The sequence below is a fragment of the Malania oleifera genome, chromosome 1, assembly GCF_029873635.1.
Source record: "Malania oleifera isolate guangnan ecotype guangnan chromosome 1, ASM2987363v1, whole genome shotgun sequence".
Classification (NCBI taxonomy): Eukaryota; Viridiplantae; Streptophyta; class Magnoliopsida; order Santalales; family Ximeniaceae; genus Malania; species Malania oleifera.
Window position 1 is genome coordinate 35,201,774 of NC_080417.1, and position 24,150 is coordinate 35,225,923.

A 24,150-nucleotide genomic window follows, 5' to 3' on the forward strand; every position below is an offset into this window, starting at 1 on the left:
AAAAACATCCACACCTCACCTGACGCATGTCCCTGCTCCCCCTCTGCACTCTCTAGGTGAGAAAAAAAAGTAAAATGTTAGAAGCTACTTTCCAAAAGTCGATTCTGACATCAATTGTGAAAATACATTAATTTTTTTTCACACGTCGACACCTAGTGCCCCTTGGCCACCACCCCCCTCCCCCGTGTGTGTCTTGCCCTCCTGTGCTCCACTGCTACCCCGTGTGTCTCCTCTTCCCCCCCCCCCCCCAGCCTATTTCTTCTCTCTCCTTCTCCCTCCCTCTTGCGCATTCCTCCCTTCTCCTTTCTTCTTCCTTTCTCCTCCGGCCTCCCTCAGCAAAGGCACACCCTCTCTCACCCTTTTACTCTTCCAACGATTACTTTTCAAGGATCACACTGAGCACGTTGTGAGTGAATGTTTTTACTTATTTGGATTTTTTGCTTGGATTGCGTGCATTCATTTCTTTTGATATTAAGGTATTTTTATGATTATGGTGTATTTAAGTTAATATATTTTTGTGAGATGATGATTTATACATGTAAAATAAGATTTGTTTGATATAGTCATGCTTTAATCATAATATTTATTACTGTGTTGTAATTTTTTAATATTTTGACACAAATTTTTTTAAACCTTGATTTGGAAATAATTATTTGTTGATATTTTGTTAGAAATAATGTTTATTTGAAGCAAATAAGAATTAATATTTGTTGAGAATTTTTATTCAGATATTTGTTTTGAATTGAAGTTAATAATCATTAAATTTTTTTCAACAACGATAATGTTTTGTTAAAGAAGTCATTTTTATTAAATATTTGTTTAGATAAAAAATAATAATTTAAGGAAAAAATTAATTCTTTTTCTGCAGTTAAAATATATTTTTATAAGAAAATAATAATTACATTAGGTTAATTTAATTTTTAGTTTTTTAAGAAAAAAAAATATTAGTCTAGTTAAAATTTTAAATATCTTAATTTGTATTGAAAATTAAAAATGGTGTCAAGTTCATGAGTTAACAAAATTACCATTTTATTATACGTTGACAGTGAGATTATACATAGGTAGATCGATATTGAGCCAACGAAGGTGATTCAAGTTAGAAGGAGGATTGTTGACCTTTTGAATCCAATCTCTATTTTGATGCTAACAAAGCACTTGAATATAATGTGTGTGCCTAGTACTTGAACAAGTTAATAATTCTGAACACACACATGAAAAAGGGAAATGGAAGCCAGAAAGGTCTAAACTCACACATTCCTGATGAATTCCATAAAGAACAAGAATAGCAAAAGAAGAAGAAGAAGAAGATGTTTATTTTTATTATAATTGCATTTAGTATTTGGTCTATAATAATGTATGATCATGCATAATATGAATGCCATGCTCAAATAGAGACCATAGACTGACCTCAGGGACCTAACCTTCAATCAAAAATCTTTTGATAAGTGTTAAAATCATATAAAAGGTTTTAGGGTAAAAAAAATTAGGGCCAAACTGACACTTTAACTAGGCTCGGTTGACTGACCCCTTATGTAATAAATGACTCAGTTGATCGACCCTACCACGTGAGGCATGTGCTGTGAAGTCTCAGTCAACTGAACCATTTACTACTTAAAGAGCTCAGCCAACCGACAGTCCTTGGGTGACCGGTATTAATGACTAAGGAAGCCTCAACCAATCAAACCTACAAAGGTTCGAAAAATTGCCTTTGGCTCAATCGACCAGTGCCTTCCATAGCCAATCGAAACCTATTTCAAAGTTTAAATTCTTGTGTGAGGTCAGCTGACCGACACGTTGCTCAATCGACCGACTCTCATTGGTTGACTTTCATTTGGCTTGTGTCGGTTAACTGCCGTTCTCGTGTTCGGTATTTTCTAGAGCTAATCATCATTAATTTTTCACTTAATCTTTTTCCAAAATGACGAGCGTGTCCCTAACAGTCATAATTTTCTTATATTCTATATATAACCCTCACTTACTCATTTTAAGCATGAGATTAAAGAGAAAATCTTCTCAATTTTTTACCCTCTTTTCATCTTTCTTTTGAAAAATCTTTATTGAAAGAGAGCATTCTTATTCATTTGGGCATTTATTATTCAAAGCACTTACTCTCTCTTAAGCTTTGATTTTGAGAAATATTTTTTTGAGAGTAGGTTCTTTGTGAGTAAACTTTCTTTGCTTGTGAATCTTGCACATCTATTGCAAGATTTCAAAGGCTTATTTGTTCTTTATTGCAAAAATTCTTTTGAGCAATTTGCCTAACTTTCTTAAACTTTATTTTTGAATATCAATGTTTGGAAGAGAGCTTTTGGGATTTCAAGATCTTTGAAAAAGCATACATTTTCTTATTTCATATTTCATCAAAGAACATATATTATTATTTGAGCAAAAATCTTTTCAAGGCTAAACCCTAGGCTCTCCTATTTTCTTTGAATTATATTTTTGGGAGAAAAGTTTTATTAGGGTTATATCTTTAAAGTGCTTATCATAAATATCTTATGCAAAAATTTCAAAATATTTTGAGAAAATATACAAACCCACTTGAGCTTTACTTCATATCATACGTGAGTGCATATGTGCTTCAACTTGTACATCCTTACTTTTGAGAAGGATTTATTTGTATGCAAAAATATTATTGCATATCTGTTGTATTCCTGATATGTGGTTAGAAGAGGGTTTACACTGGCCTATAACGTGCATCGGATAGACTTAGACCCAGTTAAGAAAGTCCCAGACTCGTTTAGACCTGGTTAGGAGAACTAGGAACAATGTCTAGTAAGGTGTAGTTATAGGTTGGGGTCAGCCCTGTAATCTAACCTGTGGTATTCCTCTCCCAGTAAGGAGAGAAGGTTGTAATCGGTGATGCTCCACCCGTTAAGTGAGTAATTAGTGAAATCCTCTGGTTGGTTAGCTTGAGACGGGGACGTAGGCTAGTTTGACCAATCCTCGATAATAAATATTGTGTCTTTCTCTTCCCTATACTCTTTACTTTCCAACACTTGCTTATTTATATTTTAACTTCTGTGAATGATTTAATTTTTGTACTTGTATGCGAATATTTAACTTGTTGTGAATATCTTATCTATTATTAAATATTGGCATATTTATTTATTCAGGAAATTGGAATCTGCTTAGAAAGATCCTAGGTTGCGAAATATTGAATGAGATCTTAAATTGACCTAGGAAGTTTAAAATTTCCAATTCACCTCCGCTTTTGGGATTACACGAATTACATCAAGGATGAAGTTAGAAAATCTTAAATAGAAAAGATATGAAAGATTAAACATTGATCAAAATGATTACATATTAAAATTGAGTTCAAGGTATTCGAAACGAGGGGGTGGTGAAAATGTAGCATATGTTGAAGTCCCAATAAAAATATGATGCAGATGAGCTAATTACATTGCACCCATAGAGTTCTTGTCTTGATGTGTATATAGCTGAAATTTTTGTTAAACACATTCTTCAAAATAGGAGTATGGGTGAAGCTTCAACTGTGCAAAGGGAGACATTTTTTCATCCTAAATCATATAATGAATTTGATACTACTGACTTTTCATAGGTAACAATAGCTTTGGATTTGAATTATGGTCTAGGCAAATTATTTTAGCCAAAATTTTTGTTAATAGAGTTTGCACGTAAGGAGACTAATCTACACGGATTCAATGTGAAACCCAGTTTTCATGACAAACCACGACAATCAAATAAGTATAAGAATGAGCAATGTTCAGCTAGATTTGTGTCTATAGCAAAATATCAAATGATTCCATCAATTTTTATGAATGAGAGGGGGTCATGTACGGTTGAGCCATTGAGACCTGACATTGAATGTGACCTTGAATTAGAGGAAGAAGATAATTTAGAGGAGGATCTTGAAGAGGCAAAAAGTGGGGTAAATGAGGTGGGTGAACTAGATGATTATAGGGTTCAACATGAAGAAGTTGTCATGCCTCATAAGAACACAACTGTGGGTGATATAAGGGTACATGACTTGCCGCCATTAGCGTAGATAATTGATGTAGAAGTCGGTGATATCAAAACTGAATTTGAAAGTTCCTTTGAGGGCACTAGATATGATGGTGCTTCAGAATTTTCTAAGGGTATGATTTTTGACACAAAAGATAATCTAATACACTCTGTGCGCATTCACCATTCACAAACATGCCATAACTTCAAGGTGGTGCAATTGGGCCCAATAGCATGGGTTGTTAGGTGTAATGCAGGTAAGAGCTATGCTCGGAGGTCGCGTGCTTGTCAATGTTGAAAAACGTGGGATCTTTGAAATTACACAATGTAGAGACCCCCATGCATGCATCAATAAGACTCTTTTTCAGGACTGCCCACAGTTGAAGTTGACCTCAGTTGCATATGAATGAAATAACAAAAATTATCAAGAGTGATGTTGGTGCTTCAATTGTAGCTTTGCAGGCACACTTGAGGTTGAAGTATTAGTATTATGTATCCTATAGAAAGGTATGACTTGGGAAGCAAATGGCAGTTGCAAAATTTTTTTGGAGATTGAGATCTTTCATATAGAATGCTACTAAAGTGGATGCATGCGATATGTGAGTCAAATCCCAGTACAAAGGTGAAGTGGGTATGGAGAGATATTTCTTATGCTAACAACTATGCCATGCTGCATGTGTTTTTTTTTTTGTTTTTGTCATTTTCAGCCTTAATTGAGGGATTTCATCATTGTCCTCCCGTTCTTTGGGTAGATGGAACACACTTATATAGGAAATACAAAGGAAAATTACTAAGTTCAATGATCCCTGATGCAAGCTAGCAAATATTTCTTGTAGCATTTGCAATTAATGTTAAGGAAGAGAGTTTGCCAACCCCCTGGTTTTTTCAGTGCATTCGGGATGAAGTGACTAATCGCGATAATTTGTATCTTATATCAAACAGACACCCTGGTATTATTGGTGTTGTTCCTCATAATGTTGACTTGCAATCACATCATGCACACCATAGGTTTTTCTTACATCATGTCATTAGTAACTTCAATAAAAGGGTGAAGAATATCATGTTGAAGCGGATGGTTGAAATAGCTTGAAGGGAACACCAAGTAAGGAAATTCAATAGTTTGATGGAAGGGATCCTGATAGAAGGTGGGCCACTTGCGAATTCGTTTTTGAAGAGATCCCCTTCATATATGGATGCAATGCCATGATGGTGGTCGAATGTACGGAAACATGACCACTAATCTTGTTGAATGCTTTAATGCCATCCTGAAAGGAACTCACAACTTACCAATAACAACCATTGTACCGATGACATTTTATCACATTATGTAGTACTTTAGATCTCAGCGGGAGGCATCTCAACAAAGCGATGGAGTTGGGGAATGGTTACACCCCATATTTATTGTTATAAATGCAAAAAAGGGAAATGGCGTATGCTGGACATGAGGTCATAAACTTTAATACTGAAAGGATATTTTTTAGTACTCGAACTACACCACACCAGTCAAATAAGGGTCGGACTATTCAAATTGTTGACATAAAGGAATGATAGTGTATATGTTGGAAGTGGAAAAATCTACACAACCATTGAGGAGATTAGGGTAGAGTCGCTATGTTGACCCTTGTTTCATGACAATGGAGCATTATGCTACATACACAATAGACTTCATCCCCGTCCTCCATGAAAAGTATTGGACAGATCTAGTAGCATCAACATTATATGGGAATCGACAATTGATTAGGCCAAAAGGTCGACCAAAGAGTTCGAAGTATCAATATTATGTATCCTATAGAAAGGTATGACTTAGGAAGAAAACAACAGTTCTAAGAATTTTTGAAGATTGAGATCGTTCATATCAAATGTTGCCAAAGTAGATGCATGCTATGTGTGAGTGGAATCCTAGTCAAAAGGTGAAGTGGGTATGGAGAGATGTTTTTTATGCTAACAACTTTTCCATGATGCATGTGTTTTTTTGGTCATTTTTAGCCTCGATTAAGGGATCTCATCATTGTCCTCCAGTTCTTTGCATAGATGCAACACACTTATATAGGAAATACAAATGAAAATTACTAATTACAACAATCCTTGATGCAAGCTAGCAAATATTTCTTGTAGCATTCGCAATTAATGTTGAGGAAGAGAGTCTGCCAACCCCCTATTTTTTTCGGTGCATTCGGGATGAAGTGACTAATTGCCATATTTTGTATCATATATCAAACAAACACCTTGGTATTATTAGTGTCATTCATCGTATATTGATTGGCAATCACCTCATGCACACCATAGGTTTTGCTTGTGTCACATCGTTAATAACTTCAATAAAAGGTCGGGTGCAAAATATCATATTGAAGTGGATGGCTGAAATAGTTGGAAGGGAACACCAAGTTAGGAAATTCAATAGTTTGATTGAAGGGAACCTAATCGAAGGAGGGCCACTTGCGAATTCATTTTTTGAAGAGATCCCCTTCACATGTGGATGCAATGCCATGATGGTGGTTGAAGGTATGGAAACATGACCACTAATCTAGTTGAATGCTTTAATGCCATCCTGAAAGGGACTCACAATTTATAGATAACATCCATTGTATAGATGATGTTTTATTGCATTGCACAGTACTTCAGTGCCCGACGGGAGGCATCTCAACAAAACAATGGATTCAGGGAATGGTTATACCCTACATTCATTGTTGCAAATGCAAAAGAGGGAAATGGTGTATGCTATACATGAGGTCATAAACTTTAATGTTAAAAGGATATTTTTTAGTATTTGAACTACACCACGCCAGTCAAATAAGGGTTGGAATGTTCAAATCATTGACATAAAAGGAATGACGGTGTACATGTTGGAAGTAGAAAAAGTATACATTACCTTTGTTCACATTTGTTAGCTATGTGTGGGTTGAGGAGATTAGGGTACATTCGCTATGTTGACCCTTGTTTCATGACAACGGAGCATTATGCTACATACACAATGGACTTAATCCTTGTCTTCCATGAAAAGTATTGGATAGATCTAATAGCACCAACATTATATAGGAATCAACATTTGATTAGGAAAAAATGTTGACCTTATTGGTCACACCCGGTTTTGATAATGACAAATATTCATATTTGATGTTTGTCAAGTGTTTGTGCAGGTTCAAATCAAACTTCCTTGATGGCACTTGAAGAAACAAGAAGACCATGAAGCTTTGTAATTTTACATTATAATATATTAGTCATATTTGTAATAAGGTCTATAATAGTAATCTAAGATATGACTTGTATGCTTATCACCTGCACATCATGCACACAAGATATAGTGTGAGCTCAACTTGACCATAGTAAGACCCTAGGCTCACACACACACACACACACACACACATTGTATAAAATATGAGTGTGAAATAATTGTGCTTAAATTGAATACATCTAAGCAAACTAAGAGGGGTTGGGCGACTGAACCCTGGCAGTTCAAACTACCTCGGGCGACCGAACCTTGGAGGTCAATATGTTGACTTGTATTCGGCGACCGAACTAAAAGTGTGCACATATTCCTCAGCCGCCCAAAAGCCTCAAAAGGGACAACTTACCAACTCGGACGACCGAGCATGTCAGCTCAAAAACAGACCCAAGCGATCGAACACAAGAGTTCGGGCACCCAAAATCGCGTAGCTTTGCTACTGACTTTGATTCGGGCTACCGAACTAAGACACGGGCGACTGAATCATGTAGAAGACCTTTTATTGCTATGTATTCTTGGGCGACCGAACCTCGGTTCAGCCACCCAAACTCCAGTCGGTTAAAATTAATTTAACCACGGTAAAACAGGGTTAAGATGGACTAATTGGGTTTTAATTGTTTGGGACTTTCTTAATAATACCCATCATATCCTAAACGGTTATAATTTTTCAACTAGCTATAAATATACCTTCATTTGTAAGATTAGCCAAGGATTAAGAAAAGTGATTAGCAAAAACTCTCTCTACCTTGAAAATCCTTTCTTTGTCCAAAAACTCTCAAACTTGCCTCCTTTGATAAAATCTGAGATTGTGAGAGCTCTTCGTGTGTTATTGTGATTGTTATACTATGCTAAAATCTCCCATTTGTATGTTTGTTATATATATTTCTCTTGGGGAGTTTTAGCCTAGGTTTAACCCACAAATTTCTTCATCGTAAATCTAGCGTGGGATTAAACCAAGGAAGCTTAGGATATTTGCATTTCATTGCAAGTGTCTGATAGCTGGATTTTTGGTGTGCAAAGATTTTTCAAACAAACAAGTATTTCTTCAAACTGGTATTGTGCATCTTTCATTAAGGAAAATCTATTTGAAGCTAGTTTGATTACATGCTTAGCTTACTTGGAATATTGATGTGTTATTGAGATATCCTATTTAGAATTCCATGTTGTTGCTTGTGTTGAAATACTCTTGAGCATCGTACTAATCATCTTGTATTGAGTACTAATTGAGAAAAACATACATTACTGAGCTTACACTATATTCATGCTATTGATGTGTTTGTGATTGAGCGCACTACTTGGGTACAAATTTGCTTTACGTGAAAGCACTATTTCATTGTACCATTTGCTTGTAATATCTAAGTGTTTCCAGGCATGGCCTGAGGAGGCGGTAATCTGGCTCGGTAAGGATTGTTGTAAAGGTTGAGTCAGCCCTATGCTAATTGGCCTCGTTTGTATAGGTGCTGCTCCACCCGATTAAGTGAGCAAGTGATAGTGGTAATCCTTGTTCTTGTTAGCCAAGGCGGGGAAGTAGGCAATTGGCCAAACCTCGATAACATTTTTGTGTGTCACTCTTACTTTATTGTTCCTCTAGTGCATGTGTTGTTAATTAAATTGTTTCATTTAATTTATGATATATTTATATTACTTGCACTAGATTGACCATAGGGTTGTGAACATACTGTTGTTAGGAGGAATACCTAGGGGTTAAATTTTAAAAATACCAATTCACCCCCTTCTTGGGATCACGGTAAAGTTAACAATTGGTATCAGAGACACGTAGCATAGACTAGTTGTTATTTTGCAAAAAGATCACATATGACTCATAGCTCCGTGACCCCTTTCCTTGAGGGACCATCTTCCACATGACCTCATGTTTTCAGTGGTGTTAATTACACCTTCTGGAAATAGAGGATGCACATCTACCTTCAGAATACTGATTGGAAGGTGTGGAGGATTGTCTCTAAGGGAAACTATGTCCCTATGAAAACTGAGGGTGTAACTAGGGTTCCTAAGACTGAGGATGAATATGATGATGATGATATGAAAGCTATTAGTCATAATGCCACTGCCATGAATATTTTATACTGTAGTATTGATGTAAATGAATTTAACAGGATTATGGCAGGTTCTATTACAAAAGAAATATGGGATACGTTAGAGGTCAGATATGAGGGTACTAGAGATGTGAAAGACAGTAGGATAGATATGTTGGCCAGTGAGTATGAAGCCTTTAGGATGAATATAAGTGAGTCCATTCAAAGCATGTATACTAGATTCACACATATCATAAACTCACTACATGCATTAGGAAAGACCTATCCCACATTTGAGATTATTAGGAAGATCCTTAGAGGATTACCTCCTGTTTGGGAAGCCAAGGCTATGACCATTGCTGAGGGTAGAGACCTTAAGGCCATGACCTTAGATGAATTGATAGTTTCCTTGATTACTTATGAATTGTCCATAAATGAGAGGCTTAATGAGCACAACAGGGCTAAGAAAGTTACTGCATTAAAAACCTCCACGAACATATCTAGTAAGTGCAGTGGATCTGAAACTGATGAGGATATGGCTATGCTAACCAGAAAGTTTAGCAGATTTTAAAGGAAAAACAGAAAGCCATTCAAAAATTATAGGGAATCTATTACTGAAAAAGGAGAGCCTAGCAAAAGAAAAGAAAAGTCAAATGCTCCCACATGTTATAACTGCAATAAAATCGGGCACATCAAACCAGACTGCCCATTGCTGAAAAAGGAAATCAAGAAAAAGAAGAAAGCTATGAAGGCGAGCACTTCATGGGACCAATACAACAGCAGCGACTAAAATATAGATCATAGTGACGCGGAGGTCGCTAATCTGTGCTTAATGGCACACGAAGACGAGGTATTGTCCTTTAGATCATTATATTCATTTTATTCATCTGATTCTGATTTTGATTGCATGTCTACTTTTAGAGAGTTACAACTTGACTATATTCGTGTATCTAAATTATTAGGCAAAATGACCAAAGAAAATGATGATTTGAAAAAGAAATGTGAGAAATCACTACAAAAAAACTAATTTTTAATGACGAAAGTATTAGTGACGAATTCAATTTCATCACTAAAAGTTGGTATTAGTGACAGTTTTTAGGAACTGTCACTAATAGTCTAAGCATTAGTGACGGTTTTAGAAGTCGTCACCAATACTTTCGTTACTAAAAATAGTGTGGTAAACAATTTTCGTGCAAAAATTTTTCCAGGCAAATATTAGCGACGATTCTAGGGTATTAGTGATGGTTTTGAAACCGTCACTTTTAGTGTTTTTATTTAAAAAAGAAATAGTTAAGGGTACTAGTGATGGTTTGGGAGAACCGTTACTAATAAGGGGGTATTAGTGATTGTTTTGAAACCGTCACTACTAGTTTTTTTATTTATAAAATTTTAAAAAAGAAATAGTTAAGGGTATTAGTGACGGTTTGGGAGAACCGTCACTAATAAGGGGGTATTAGTGACAGTTTTGAAACCATCACTGCTAGTTTTTTCATTTAAAAATTTTAAAAAAGAAATAGTTAAGGGTATTAGTGACGGTTTGGGAGAACCATCACTAATAAGGGGGTATTAGTGACGGTTTTGAAACCGTCACTACTAGTGTTTTATTTAAAAAATATTAAAAAAGAAATAGTTAAGGGTATTAGTGACGGTTTGGGAGAACCGTCACTAATAAGGGGGTATTAGTGAAGGTTTTGAACCGTCACTACTAGTGTTTTCATTTAAATTTTTTTTTTAAAAAAAATAGTTAAGGGTATTAGTGACGGTTTGGGAGAACCGTCACTAATAATGGGGTATTAGTGATGGTTTTGAAACCGTCACTACTAGTTTTTTCATTTAAAATATTTTAAAAAATAAATAGTTAAGGGTATTAGTGACGGTTTGGGAGAACCGTCACTAATAAGGGGGTATTAGTGATGGTTTTGAAACCATCACTACTAGTGTTTTTATTTAAAAAATTATTTTAAAAAATTAGTTAAGGGTATTAGTGATGGTTTTCAAACCGTCACTACTACTTCAGACTTCAGTTAACACAAAAAAAAACCCTAAGGGCCCCTAACCCGCGCCGCGACTCTTACCCTTTCCTTATCTCTGACGTCTCAGCTCTCACTCTCTCAAATCTCAATCCTCTCCTCTCTTGAGTAGCCTCTCCTCTCCTCTGGTGCACTGCTACATGCCAGACCTGCCGGTGCTGCGAGCCTGCGAAGTGCAAATGATCCCCAGCTCAAGTCATCGTCTCCTCCAAGCTTCACAGACCACAACCACAGACATCAGTCATCCCCAGCTCCACAGATGACTTGACTCCACACCTCCAACCTCCAGCTGCTCCACGGTAAGATTAAGCTCCCTCAGGCCTCATGGATCAAGCTCCTTCACGATCCATAGACGTAGAGGACCAAAGGTGGAGCCGTGGAGGTGAATTGCAAATTTTTATTTTATTTTATTTTTTAGGTTCTCTGTTACTGGTAGCTTGTTGGGTTTCATTATAATAGAGCCCTACTAATGCATGTTTTTGGGATACAATGAGATGCTATTGTTGTTTTTTTGATGGGTTTGTGTTGATATGTCATTGTTGCAATTTTAGGATGCAAAGTAAAAAAAAACAAATCTAACCTATATATGGATTCATAAATCATGGCAATTATTTGCAATTTAGGGAGAAAAAAAAAACTTGAGAGACCTCTAATGACACTTTCAAGGGTCTTCTCTAATGCATAAGGCAGAGTTATTACGAAAAATATATAGTTATAACTAAAATTCTTAGAATGAGCCCCATTTACTTGGCCGGCTTATTTCCTTTCCTATAGTCGAGCATTACGTTCACGTTACCATATGCCCCCATAGATTATTGTTGATTTGTTGTGACATGTGTCATATTCCGGTCTAGTCAGTTTTAATAGAATATTTTGTTATTTTGAGTTTATTAAAGTGGTGCAAAAATATTTTTTTTAAGCTATGTTTAAAACACATTGCTCCAATTATTATGGGATGATATGGCATTGAGAAGATAAAGGATAATTATAAATGTTTTTTAAATTATAAATTTAAATATTTTTTATTAAATTACTTATCTACTTTGTTTTGTAAATGTTGAGGATAATGGATAGATTAATTAATGTTTTGTTTGGAAGTATGAATTTTAAATCTTAGATTTAGATTTGGTTAATCTAGATAAATTTTAATACAATTTTGTATTATATCTTATCCAAATTCAATGACTAACCAAACATAGGGTGAGGGTATTTAGTCTAACCTATTCACTAAGATGGACTCACCTTATAAATAACTATTCCATTCCCACCTTATTTTATTATGTGAATTTATATCCAACATAGTCTTACTATTAAATTTAATATTTTAGCTATGATGATTTTTCAAATGTTAGCTACTGTTTTTATGGTTTCATGTTTATTACGCTAGATGTTATTTATTTATTTATTTTAATTTAGTGCATAAAAGGTGTGATCTAGCTTTAAGCCATAGAACATTTTTGCTTCCAATAAATACTCCTTCTTATGATTTACATTTTGTTGGGCAGCTATAGGACACTACATATCCTATACCTCTTTTGTGAGTGTAGACAAAACCAAGTTCATTGTGTGAAACTAGAGGTCGCGTGCAAGTGACTATATGCATCGAGATATTTTCTTCGTAAGCGCGAAATTGACTTTAAGGATAATAGTTCTTCCCCATCTTCCGATAAGTAATTATTTTTGTGCTTAGTATTAATTTCATTCCCTCCTTATATAGCAAACATGTAATTAAGCAAAAAAAAAACAGATGCATATCATGAAAAAGGAGCATGCTTTGCATATATACAGGAAAAGTTGTGCAGTGTGTTGTCGTATTTGGACAAAGAGAAAAAAATAAAAAGAGAACTACTTGAAATGGGGAACGACATCCAGCGTGTGAAAAAAGTGTAATGTGAACATTAAGGGCCCGAATCGAATGCAAATATACTTTGATGTGTACATCGGGCCGGGCGGCCCATCCCCACAAATGACCATCCCAGCCCAATACGAATTCAACAATTTTGGTAATGATAGCTACATCACGATTATGATTTTCAAATAGAGATTTTCATGGAAAGCATATATAATTAGCTCAAATTGTCCAGTTTAGAGCTTCCTATGAATATCAAATCACGGGCTCTTTATGGAAAATTAATTATTGTCATTTCATGTGTGCATTGAAGTTTAGACCCGTTCAAGAATGGTTACTATACATTCATGCCTCATCGTACATGTGGGACAAATCAATTTTTAAAATTCAATTGATTATTAGTCATATTATGTAGACTAATAATCAATTGAACATGTTGATTATTTGTTTCATTTACGATTAGTGATGTTTGTATTTCAACCATTATTGAATTGTCCGATGTGGACAGTTTAGGAAGTTGTATTTACATTCTTGTCATCGTTCACGCTTTCGTCATTGTCATTATAAATTTCGATCGCGTCTTTACTTGTGTTCTCTAGGTGCATAGTGGGGTGTGGTGACAATTTGTTAGTGATGGAAAACTAGCAGATGATGTGCACTTCCCCCATCTCGTGTACTTGGAGAGTCATGGGGAGATACTGTTGAAATTTATAATGATTACAACGAAGGAATTTGAGCAATTGATCGAAATGTAATTGCAACATTCCTGAATGAGATAGGATTCGTACCCTTTAGACAGAAGGTGGTTGATTATAGGATTCACAATGCATGCGTCATAAACATTCTGACAATGTAATCAACACCATTTACTTGAACATGTTATAGGGAATTAATGAACATGGATAAGAGTTGGATGAATGCTTGGGGTAGGTTTTTTCCAGAATACGTGAAAGGGGTACATGATTTCATAGAGTTTGCGCATCCTCGTGTTGACGGTGCTAGTAGAATAAGGTGTCCTTGCAAGAAATGCCAAAACATAACATTCAAACACATTGATCTGGTCCATTCACATTTATTAGACTTTGGAATGGAGAAAAGGTACACAAGATGGGTGTTCCATGGTGAAGATTACGCAGCTTAGAGCGATGATAATGGCGATGAAGATGAAGGGGCAAATATAGTAGGTGGTGATACACGTTCGGAAGGGTTAATCGAAATGTTAGGTGACTTACAAAGGGGGATTACAATGGACACGGAAGACGTCAGTGTGTCGTGTACTGGTGATGAATCTACTTCAGTAGGTACCATACCTTGCGATCCTAGTACGTTGAATCAACTCGGTAAACTATTTTGCTAATCTCATGAGGGATGCACGGGTGCCCCTATATCCAAAATGTACAAAGTTCTCAAAATTAAAGTTCCTGATAAAGTTGCATCATGCAAAGTCAATGCATGGGTTATCTCAGAGCGCATTCAACATGCATTTAAACCTCATTAAGGCAGCACTGCCTGATGGTGAAACACTTCCAAAGTCCTTTTATGAAGCAAAGACATACATGCGTAAATTGGGTCTCGGTTACACTACAATACATGCGTGTAGGTATGATTGTGCACTCTTTTATGGTGAACATGAAAATGCGAATGAGTGTCCAGAATGTGGTGAACTGAGGTATACAACTAATCAAAAGAAGGGTAAAAAGATCCCCCAAAAAGTTTTGCAATATTGTCCATTAATACCATGATTGCAACGATTGTACATGTGTAGAAAGACTGCTGCAGATATGAGATGGCATAAAAAGAAACATCTTCAAGAGGAAAACACTCTTAACCATTCAGTGGACTCGAAAGCTTGGGCAGAGTTTGATAAAATGCATCCTTGGTTTGCTAGTGATCCTCGCAACATTAGACTTGACCTTGCTTCAGATGGGTTCAATCCTTTCGATAACATGAACAACCTGTATAGCATGTGGCCAGTTATGATGATGCCATACAATATACCGCCATGGTGATGTATGAAAGAACCCTTCATTTATATGTCTCTTCTTATTCCTGGAATAAGGGCACTTGGTAATGATATTGATGTTTACTTGAGGCCATCAAGTGATGAGTTTAAAGAACTATGGGAAAAAGGAGTGGAGACATTTGATGTCGAAACCGAGACAACATTTCGGATGCATGTTATACTTTTGTGGAAAATTAATGATTTCTCCACCTACAACAATCTGTCGGGTTGGAGCACAAAAGGTTACTTAGCATGCCCAGTGTGTAATAAGGATGTTGGGTCCTTATCCTTAAAGCATGGATGCAAGTTATGTTTTATGTGTCATCGTTGTTTTTTATGACCAGGACATCCTTGGAGGACTCGTGGTGTCAAAAGCTTTAATAGAAAACATGAACGAAGGTTGCAACCAAACCGACGAAGTGGGGAAGAGATATTAAACCAACTCAGGTTGATTAGAGATATGAAATTTGGGAAATCACCTAGCAGTAGAAAAAGGAAACGTACTGAGTGGGAGTTAAATTGGACAAAGAGAAGCATCTTCTTCGAGTTGTCATACTGGAAAGATCTTCCACTACGTCACAACCTGAATGTCATGCACATCGAGAAGAACATTTGTGAGAATGTCATTTGTACATTGCTGGATATAAATGGGAAGAAAAAGGACAACGCAAATGCTCGTCGGGATATGGAAGATATGGGAATACAGCCTGAGTTGCATCTGATTCGTGATGGGGACAAACTTCTCATGCCATCAGCTTGTTACACATTTTCAAAAGATGAGAAGAATAATTTCTTCGAATGGTTGAAATTAGTGAAGTTACCTGATGGATATGCATTGAACATATCTTGATGCATAAACATGAAAGAAGGGAAGATGTTAGGAGTGAAAAGTCATGACTGTCACATCCTTTTACAACGAGTTCTGCCCATTTTCCTTTGTGGACACTTGACCGAAGATGTTCGCTCAGTGCTGATTGAATTGGGGATCTTCTTTCGACAGTTGTACTCCAAGAAATTGAGCGTAAACGTACTTGAACGGTTAGCGGAGGACATTGTGATCATACTATGCAAGCTGGAGAAAATATTTCCACTAGCATTCTTCGATGTGATGGTCCACCTCGCCGTCCATTTACCAATGGAGGCCATAATTGGAGGACCAGTCCAATATCGTTGGATGTATCCTATTGAGAGGTAAATTATAAAGTCGTACAATGTTCTTGTGATTTCCTTGCTTTTTTTTTTGTGTACAAGTCACTAATGTTGTGTAAAATGCACAGGTTTTTATCCACTTTGAAGGGGTATGTGTGCAATAAGGCACGACCGAAAGGTTCAATCATTAAGGTATACATTCACAGTGAATGTCTTGCCTTTCGCTCATGTATCTACATAATATTGAAACAAGGTTCATTCGTGAGGAGCGAAATGCACACGTTTATGCCATTAATGCCGAAGATGAAGAACCAAGGAGCTCTATATTTCGAGGAAATGTTCGGTCGTTCGGTGCACGGGTTTACGATTTCATTGATATGGATGACCTACGCAAGGCACATTTTTACTTCCTCAATAATTGTGATGAAATTGTTCCATATATCGAGTATGCGGTTCAAAACTCCTCACTTTGCATTGTATTTATATATGCATATATACTTAGTTGACATTAACATGTACTATTGTTGCATATAGTGAACATAAAGCTGAAATTTTGGCTCAAAATGAAAGGAATGTTGACGAAAGACATAAGAAAGAATTTGTTAATTGGTTTAGGTGTCGTGTAAGTAACAACTACTGCCTGAGTTCGCTACAATGTACATTTTCAATATTGACGGTTTATTCATCTAAAGTCCTTTATAATTAATAGATGAAAGTCATGTATTATAATAAAGAACTAACAACAAATAAAGATTTGTACACGTTGGCATATGGCCCCGATTAACGATTTAACCGCTACAGTGGTTGCATTGTCAACGACTTACGATTTCATACGAGGTCCCTCGAACTGCATAGAAGAACCCAAAATTGTGGAGTTGTGGTGCTAGGCACAGAAGGAGATGAGGAAATTGACTATTTTGGTGTGTTGGATGACATTATAGAGCTTCACTATGGAGCTAACAGACTTTTCCATATCTTCAAATGTACCTTGTGGGACATTAGTAATAAAAGGAATGGGATAAATACGGATGTCTACTTTACTAGTGTCAATTTCAGTAAAACATGGTATCAAAACAACCCTTTTGTGCTTGCGACGCAGGTAGAACAAGTGTTATACCTTAAGGACACAAAATTAAAGGGTGAATGGCATGTGGCCCAAAAAATTCCTCCTCGAAGTTTGTATGATTTTACAGAAGTCGCAGATGGGGAGAATAATGTCAGCAATGATGCTTTCCAAGAAAATCAGCCATCTGTTAGTGTAGCAATGTAATTTGCTATCAATGTTGCCGAGAAAGGAACCGATTTTATACCATTAAATAGGGTTGGTGCCACGGCAGAACACGTAGGAACTACTGACATTAGATATGAACCCTCTGTACATGTTGACTTCATCAACAGTGATGAAATTGATGGGGAAGATGAAACTATAGTTGAGTGCTGCAGTGAAGAGGAAGACACTCTAGAAAGTGAGGATGATATTGATATTGAGGACGTATAGGGGGTAAGCGTGTTATGTTGTCACCGTGTATTTGACATGTGAAAATAAGTGAAAATATATTTACCATGCATCCATCTAATATCCAATCTTCTTATATTTACTTGTGAATTATTTTGCAGACATGGCACCAGGAGGTCGTCATCGCTTACTTCAGTCTAAGCTATTGACGACATCATCCCGTGAGGATGATGGGTCATCCTCGAGAGCGACTGAGCACATCGGTGCTGATGTGGCACCATCTGAGCCCTCGGGACCCCAGCCCAACATGGATCCATCAGTTGGGGATCTAGGCCAGGGTGAGTTACCGACCATAATGAGCAGTGTTAGTAAGGTTACGAGTATTTGATTTAGAATAATATTTTTACTGTCATTTCACGTGTATGATTATCTTATTGTTCTTTAACTCTTCTTTCAGCATCGACCTCTATGACGCAGACGAGTTCAGGCCGTGGTGCAACGAAGAACGTTGCGCTAAAGAAGCACTTGGAGAGGACTGGGCGGCGGATCCGTATAGACATTCCTCTAGGCTTCATGGCCCCGCTTGATGATTGGTGCTTGGTCATGGGAGCTTGGCATTATATGTCGCCAATATGCTCCAGTCACCTGCTTCACCTGGCCAAAGGTAACGGAGGCTCAACACTTGGTTCTATATGAGCGCATCTTGGTAAGTAACCCTAAAACATTTCTTTCTCTTTTAATATATTACCCAAAAGATTTTCTAACATTCAATATATATTTCATATGCAGGAAGAGTTTGATATGGACATTTTCACCGCAGACCATGTCAAAAAGGCGGTGAACACGCAGTTGTGCTCTCGGTTTAAGACCTATCACAGCAAAATGCGCAACCATTTTAGGGAGATGGGAGATGAGGCAGAAGAGCACCCATACGATAAGATCTCTCTATAGGATTGGCGGGTGGTGTGTCACCATTTTTGCGACCCTAACTATCAGGTGATGTGTTTCTATTAATTACAATAACTACTTTTCCATATTGAATAATAAAAAGTCATTACATCTATTTTGTAGGCTATCTATGAAAAAAATGCTATGGATTGCAGCAAACTAGATACGACGCATTGCGGTGGCTCGAAATTATTCATCAATCATCGAAAGGTAATTGCTATGAAACTATCTGACCATTACCTGAGAAGTGTTATTTATATTGACACCGTTGAATTAATATTAAAGAACTTTTATATGATAATGTAGTGTGATCCCATCACTGGTGACCTAGAGTCAAGGCCGGATCTTTATCAGAGAACACATCAGAGGCCATCAGGGGAGTGGTGCCAGGGTGCGCAGACGAAACATGTAAGTCAAGCAGATTACTTAGTTCATTATCTTATTCAAAACGTCAGTTGTATTCTTATTTCTTCATTTTCATCATTTTCATGACTTAAAATAGGCAAAGATGCTTGAGTTGAGGGATGCACCCATTGCAGAGGGCAGTCAGCCGATGACGGATGATGAGATCTGCACTGAGGTGCTTAGGCAGCGAACGAGTGGCTGGTTGAATGGTCTTGGGAGTGAATACGTCACCCCAACATCATCATCTTCTTTCAATGCGGCGTCTCATGCTGAGATTGACCGAGAGCGTCGAGCCGCCGAGGCTTGAGTGGAGGAGATGGTTATTCGGATGCAAATGGTGGAAGCAGAGAACCAGCAATTGAAAGAAAAGATGTCAAACTGGGAAGCGGAGATGAAAGCCATGAAGAATTGGAAAGTGCAGATCGAACAAATGATGCTCCAATCCCGTCCAGATGATGCGGGTGACTCCTCTCATTAGAAGGTATGTAAAAGGTAGTTTACAATCCCTCTTTTATGGTCGTCTAAAACTCTTTGGATACTCAACTAATTTACCGGAATAATAAATCTTTCATCTTCCTTTCTCTACTTAAATATCAAGATATTATCTCAAATAATAAGTTAAAACTCTCAAAATTTGAACCATGATAATTTAATCAAGAGAGACCGAAATAAACGAATTCTTTTAACATATAATAATTGCTAGGAATTAGTATTGGACCCAATCTTCATCATCACTAAAGCCAAGAGCCCCCATTCAAAGCCACTTCAGTATCAATTTATTCAACAATACATGAATTTAGTTTGCTTAGATGCAGATTAACTCATGAGCCTTGCCTTCATTCTTCTTCTTCATATTAGGTAACTTCTTAGCTAGGTTGAATTTTAAGCTTATTCTCCTTGGTAAGCTAGGACATACTTCCAAAGGCTGACTTTTGTGCATTCTAATTGATATTTGTTTGTTTTATTTTTTTCCCTATCATTTATGCACATTCCTTATAAAAGTGTTTGCTAAAATTCCTACATGAATTATGAGGTCTTTGCAATATTTATTCTATTTGTTAAAGTGCTTATGCGTTGTGAAATATTCAAATAGTTATCAAAGCAAGTGGAGGTTCACCGGTTAGATTTCTACAAATAATGGAAAAGAAAAGAGCAGGTGTTTAGGATTGAATTGCCAGGCCAAGACTTTTATTGTGGGAATAGACTGCTGGAAATTCTATATCTTTTAATAGGTGTCATCACTACTATTATGATATTTGTTTACTCCCATATAAAAGAGCAGGTGTTTAGGATAATATTAAAACAATGTTATGTTTGTTTGAGAACTTTCAAAGAATATTTTGTTTTTGGCAAACTTCCAATACATAAAACAACCAAAAATTCTGAAATTCAAAGTTTTGAGCCAGAGAGAGAGAGATGCTACCTGAATGTCTGGCTAATAAAGTGTATATGTAATGATATTTTAGGAGCTTTAATCTTAGATTTACATTTGCATAAATATAGATTGACCTTAATATAATATTGTATTACATTTTAGGTCGATTTATTTGTCAATATGGACACATTAACATTAAGTTTAGTTCCTACAGAAAGGCTTTCCAATTACACTAAAATTGTTAAATACTCAAATTGGTCTCGATCTAGAGGGCAGAAGCATAGTTCTCATTAATGGGTCTTTTAGAATGAAATAGAATATTATTTTCCCCTATTAGCTGATTGAAGCATGTTTTACAGCTTGGAGGATAATTTCACGCGAAACCTCAAGCCAATTTCTATAGAACATCCATGATTGATATTACTAGAGAGATCCGGCGATGTGTCTCCATGACCCATTATGGGTATGCATGCTGCCAGTTTGACCTCCTGTATAGATGCAAATATAAGTTCGTTAATAATTAATTCATAAATGTGCACATGCAAGTTCAAGGTGGGTGAATTTCATTATCTAGGGCAAAACCGTAACTTCATTCATTTAGTCTCTCTCCTTAAGTAACTTACGAGTTGTTTGGTATCACTATAAAAATTTATAAAAAACGTAAATCAGAAATGAGAACCAAAAACTAGAAATAAAAAAATGAAAACCAAAAACCAACAACCTATTTGGTTGATATTTGTAAAGCCAAAACAAATTTAAAACTTACTTTAAAAATGCTTATTTTCATAAGATAGTGTTTGGGAGCATGAATTTGGGATCTTGGATTTGAATTTGAATAAATTTGAGCAAATTTCAATATAATTTTGTACTATATCTTATCCGAATTTAATGCATGTCCAAATTCAATACCTCTCCAAACATAAGACATGAATTATTGGAGATGAGATGTATGAGATGAGACCCAAAAAACATAGGAAGCGGAATAGTTGAAGGCTTAGGGCTTATGGCTTATTGCTTATGGTAGGGCTTTGAATTTGGACACATTGTTGAAAGATGCCGAAATCCGCTGTGTGTTTTGGAGCTCCAAGAACGGAGAATGGGAGGCAAGCTTAGTGCTGAAATCATGGGGATTGCCTACCCAACTTATATCAAATTACTGCATGGGGGGCATGGAAAGGAGCAAATGGGTTAGTCCCAAAATGTAAATTGAGTTGAATCAAACATTGGAAGGATTGTCTATTGTGCACTGGGTTTGTAAGAAAAAAAATTAAGATTGTACCTTGAATAACTCAAATAAATATGTATGTAGTTTTTTATTTTAAAAATAAGTAATGAATAAAATATTATATGGTCTTTTAATTAATAGCATCCACTATTGTTCATAGTTGGACTGTAAAATGGCAATATGAGCTTATTAAGCTTAGACTTGTTAAACAATCTCTTTATAACAAATAAGTTCACTAACACAAATAATTTCATAACATGAAGCAATTGCATGACATATTCTTTTCTATAATTGTTCAAGTGAGAATGGAGGGGGAAGAAAGAAAGAAAGAAAGAAGGAAAATGAGCTATCTACCATAAGCAAAATACCATTTCTCTCATAGCCACTACCATATAGCAAGTAGAGGCAAGAGCTGCTGCTCTTTATCTTTTTGGGGCCAGGCATAGTCCAATCCAGTAAATAAGAATAACAAAAATAAAAATAATCTCATGAATGAAGCTCTGTGTTTTTAGATGAACAACTATACAAAACTAAAATTACAAGGCCAAAATTTCAAAAAAAAAAATGTGTTCTTATTTTTCTCTTTGCTCTGTTCTCACCAGGAGGGAGAATGTTTTGTTTTTGAGAAGAAAGGATCCCATTCATGTGCTCCAACATTCCCACACAACTCGTACTTCCAACTCTCTCCCTCTGCATACTCACCACTGGAATCCCTTCCCTCCTTCATCTCCTTCCTTAACCTCTCGACTCTCCCCAGAACCCCTTTCATGGTTAAATCAAATGCATCCTCCAGACTCTGTAGTGTAGACCTAGGATTTGCATACACCATCATGGGAATGATCCGAATCACCTCCTTCCTCATGGCTTGCACCTCCTCCCTCCGAATCCGCTGCAGCACCTTCTCGATCCACACCTTCCCCGCCCTCACATCATTTTTTGATATGAACAGAAAGTACTTCATGTAATTCTACGGTAGATGCCACAAATACTGCATGTAAGCCGAACTCACATCATGATATCAAGGTGAATGAATCACAATACAAGAAAGAAAAGAGAGAATAAGAAATGAGTGTATTTGTGAGAAATAACTAGTAAGGACTAAAAGAAGGAACAACCTCAAATCAAGTTAAAGGGAGGAAAAAGGTCTACAATAAAGGCTCTGGAGTAGTATTTGTTGTCTACATACTTTTTTTATATGATGAGTACTGACATTTTGCCATACGCAAAAAGGTCCACTATCCAACTATATGTAAAATCTTTAATCATGATTTTCTAGGCTTGTCAAACTTATGCTTCAAGTAGTTATGCGCTTTTTCATTTTGTGCGTGTATGCATGTATGGGCCTTGCCTACGTGAGTCGGGGGGGGGGGTGAAGCAATGGGAAATATGAGCCTTAAGCATGTCTTAAGGATCGGGACTGATATCTTTGAGCTTTAGCCATAGAGGCTTATATTCCTTGATGCTCTTGAGCTAGATTTGGGTTATCATGATAAGGCATATGCCTCATGCATTAACCATGAATAGGATCGTGAAAAGCCTTCACTCTCTTGCCATGCACCATTATCAACTATTCCTATCAAATTTTGTTATGATTTATAGAAGTTGATTAATTGAGGCTATATCTAATATCAATAATAATGCTGTTGTTTTTCAATTGGAATTGGGCATGCCAATCTGTACTACAAATTTTTTTGGGGCTTGTCTAATAATGCTTGTTGATATTTAATATGCAATGTAATTGATGACTGCATTGTGCTCGTTTTGAAAAAAAAAAAAAAAAAATACAAAAAGAATACAGTTCAAATTACTATGTATCTATATTTGCTCTATTCAATCCATTCTTTTTCTTAATTATGATTCTTTAGTAACATTTATTTTCCTGTTTGATAGGTCTTTTTTTATTTTATTTTTTGAGCAATGGGGAAAGTGGTCACATACTTAGGTTATCTTCCATGAAGTCATGGGTTATCATGCCCCTTTCTTACTGCTTCAAGCCATGTAGTCATTTTTTTTTGACTTTTCGAATGATGATTCTTGATATTTAAATATGCAGTGTTGTTGATGACTGCATTGTGCTTGTTTTGGAAATAAAAAAAAATAATGAATAGAGTTTGACATATTTTGTATCTACATTTGTTCTCTTCAACCCTTCTTTTTTAGAATTGTGGTTCTTTTGTAACATTTACATGCATGTTTGATGGGGCTTTTTGTCATTATTTGTGGAATTCGTGCTGGCTAAAGTATTATTTCCTCATGAAAAGTTAAATGTCTATTCCTGCCTACTCTGCCTAGTACCTTGGTGAATTGGGTTGATTAAAGTTTCTTGTGAAGAATCCATATCTTGATGATTTATATTGATATGAGAAGGCTATGTTATGCTTGAGACTCCCTATGATGCTAGTGAATTTTAAAGGAGGAAAGAGATTTTGATGCATCCTTCTTTTCCTGATTGTGTGATGGTGTGGTTGAAGACATCATTCTCTGAATGA

The 24,150-nt window shown here is 36.3% G+C and overlaps 1 protein-coding gene across 1 annotated transcript; it reads right to left on the reverse strand.

Moving 5' to 3' along the window:
• Window positions 1-22,256: 22,256 nt before the first annotated feature.
• Window positions 22,257-22,622, reverse strand: LOC131157381 (probable xyloglucan galactosyltransferase GT11). The gene has a single exon (XM_058111527.1). It carries the CDS (start codon window positions 22,620-22,622, stop codon window positions 22,257-22,259), a length of 366 nt encoding a protein of 121 aa, XP_057967510.1.
• Between the last annotated feature and the right edge of the window lie 1,528 nt (window positions 22,623-24,150).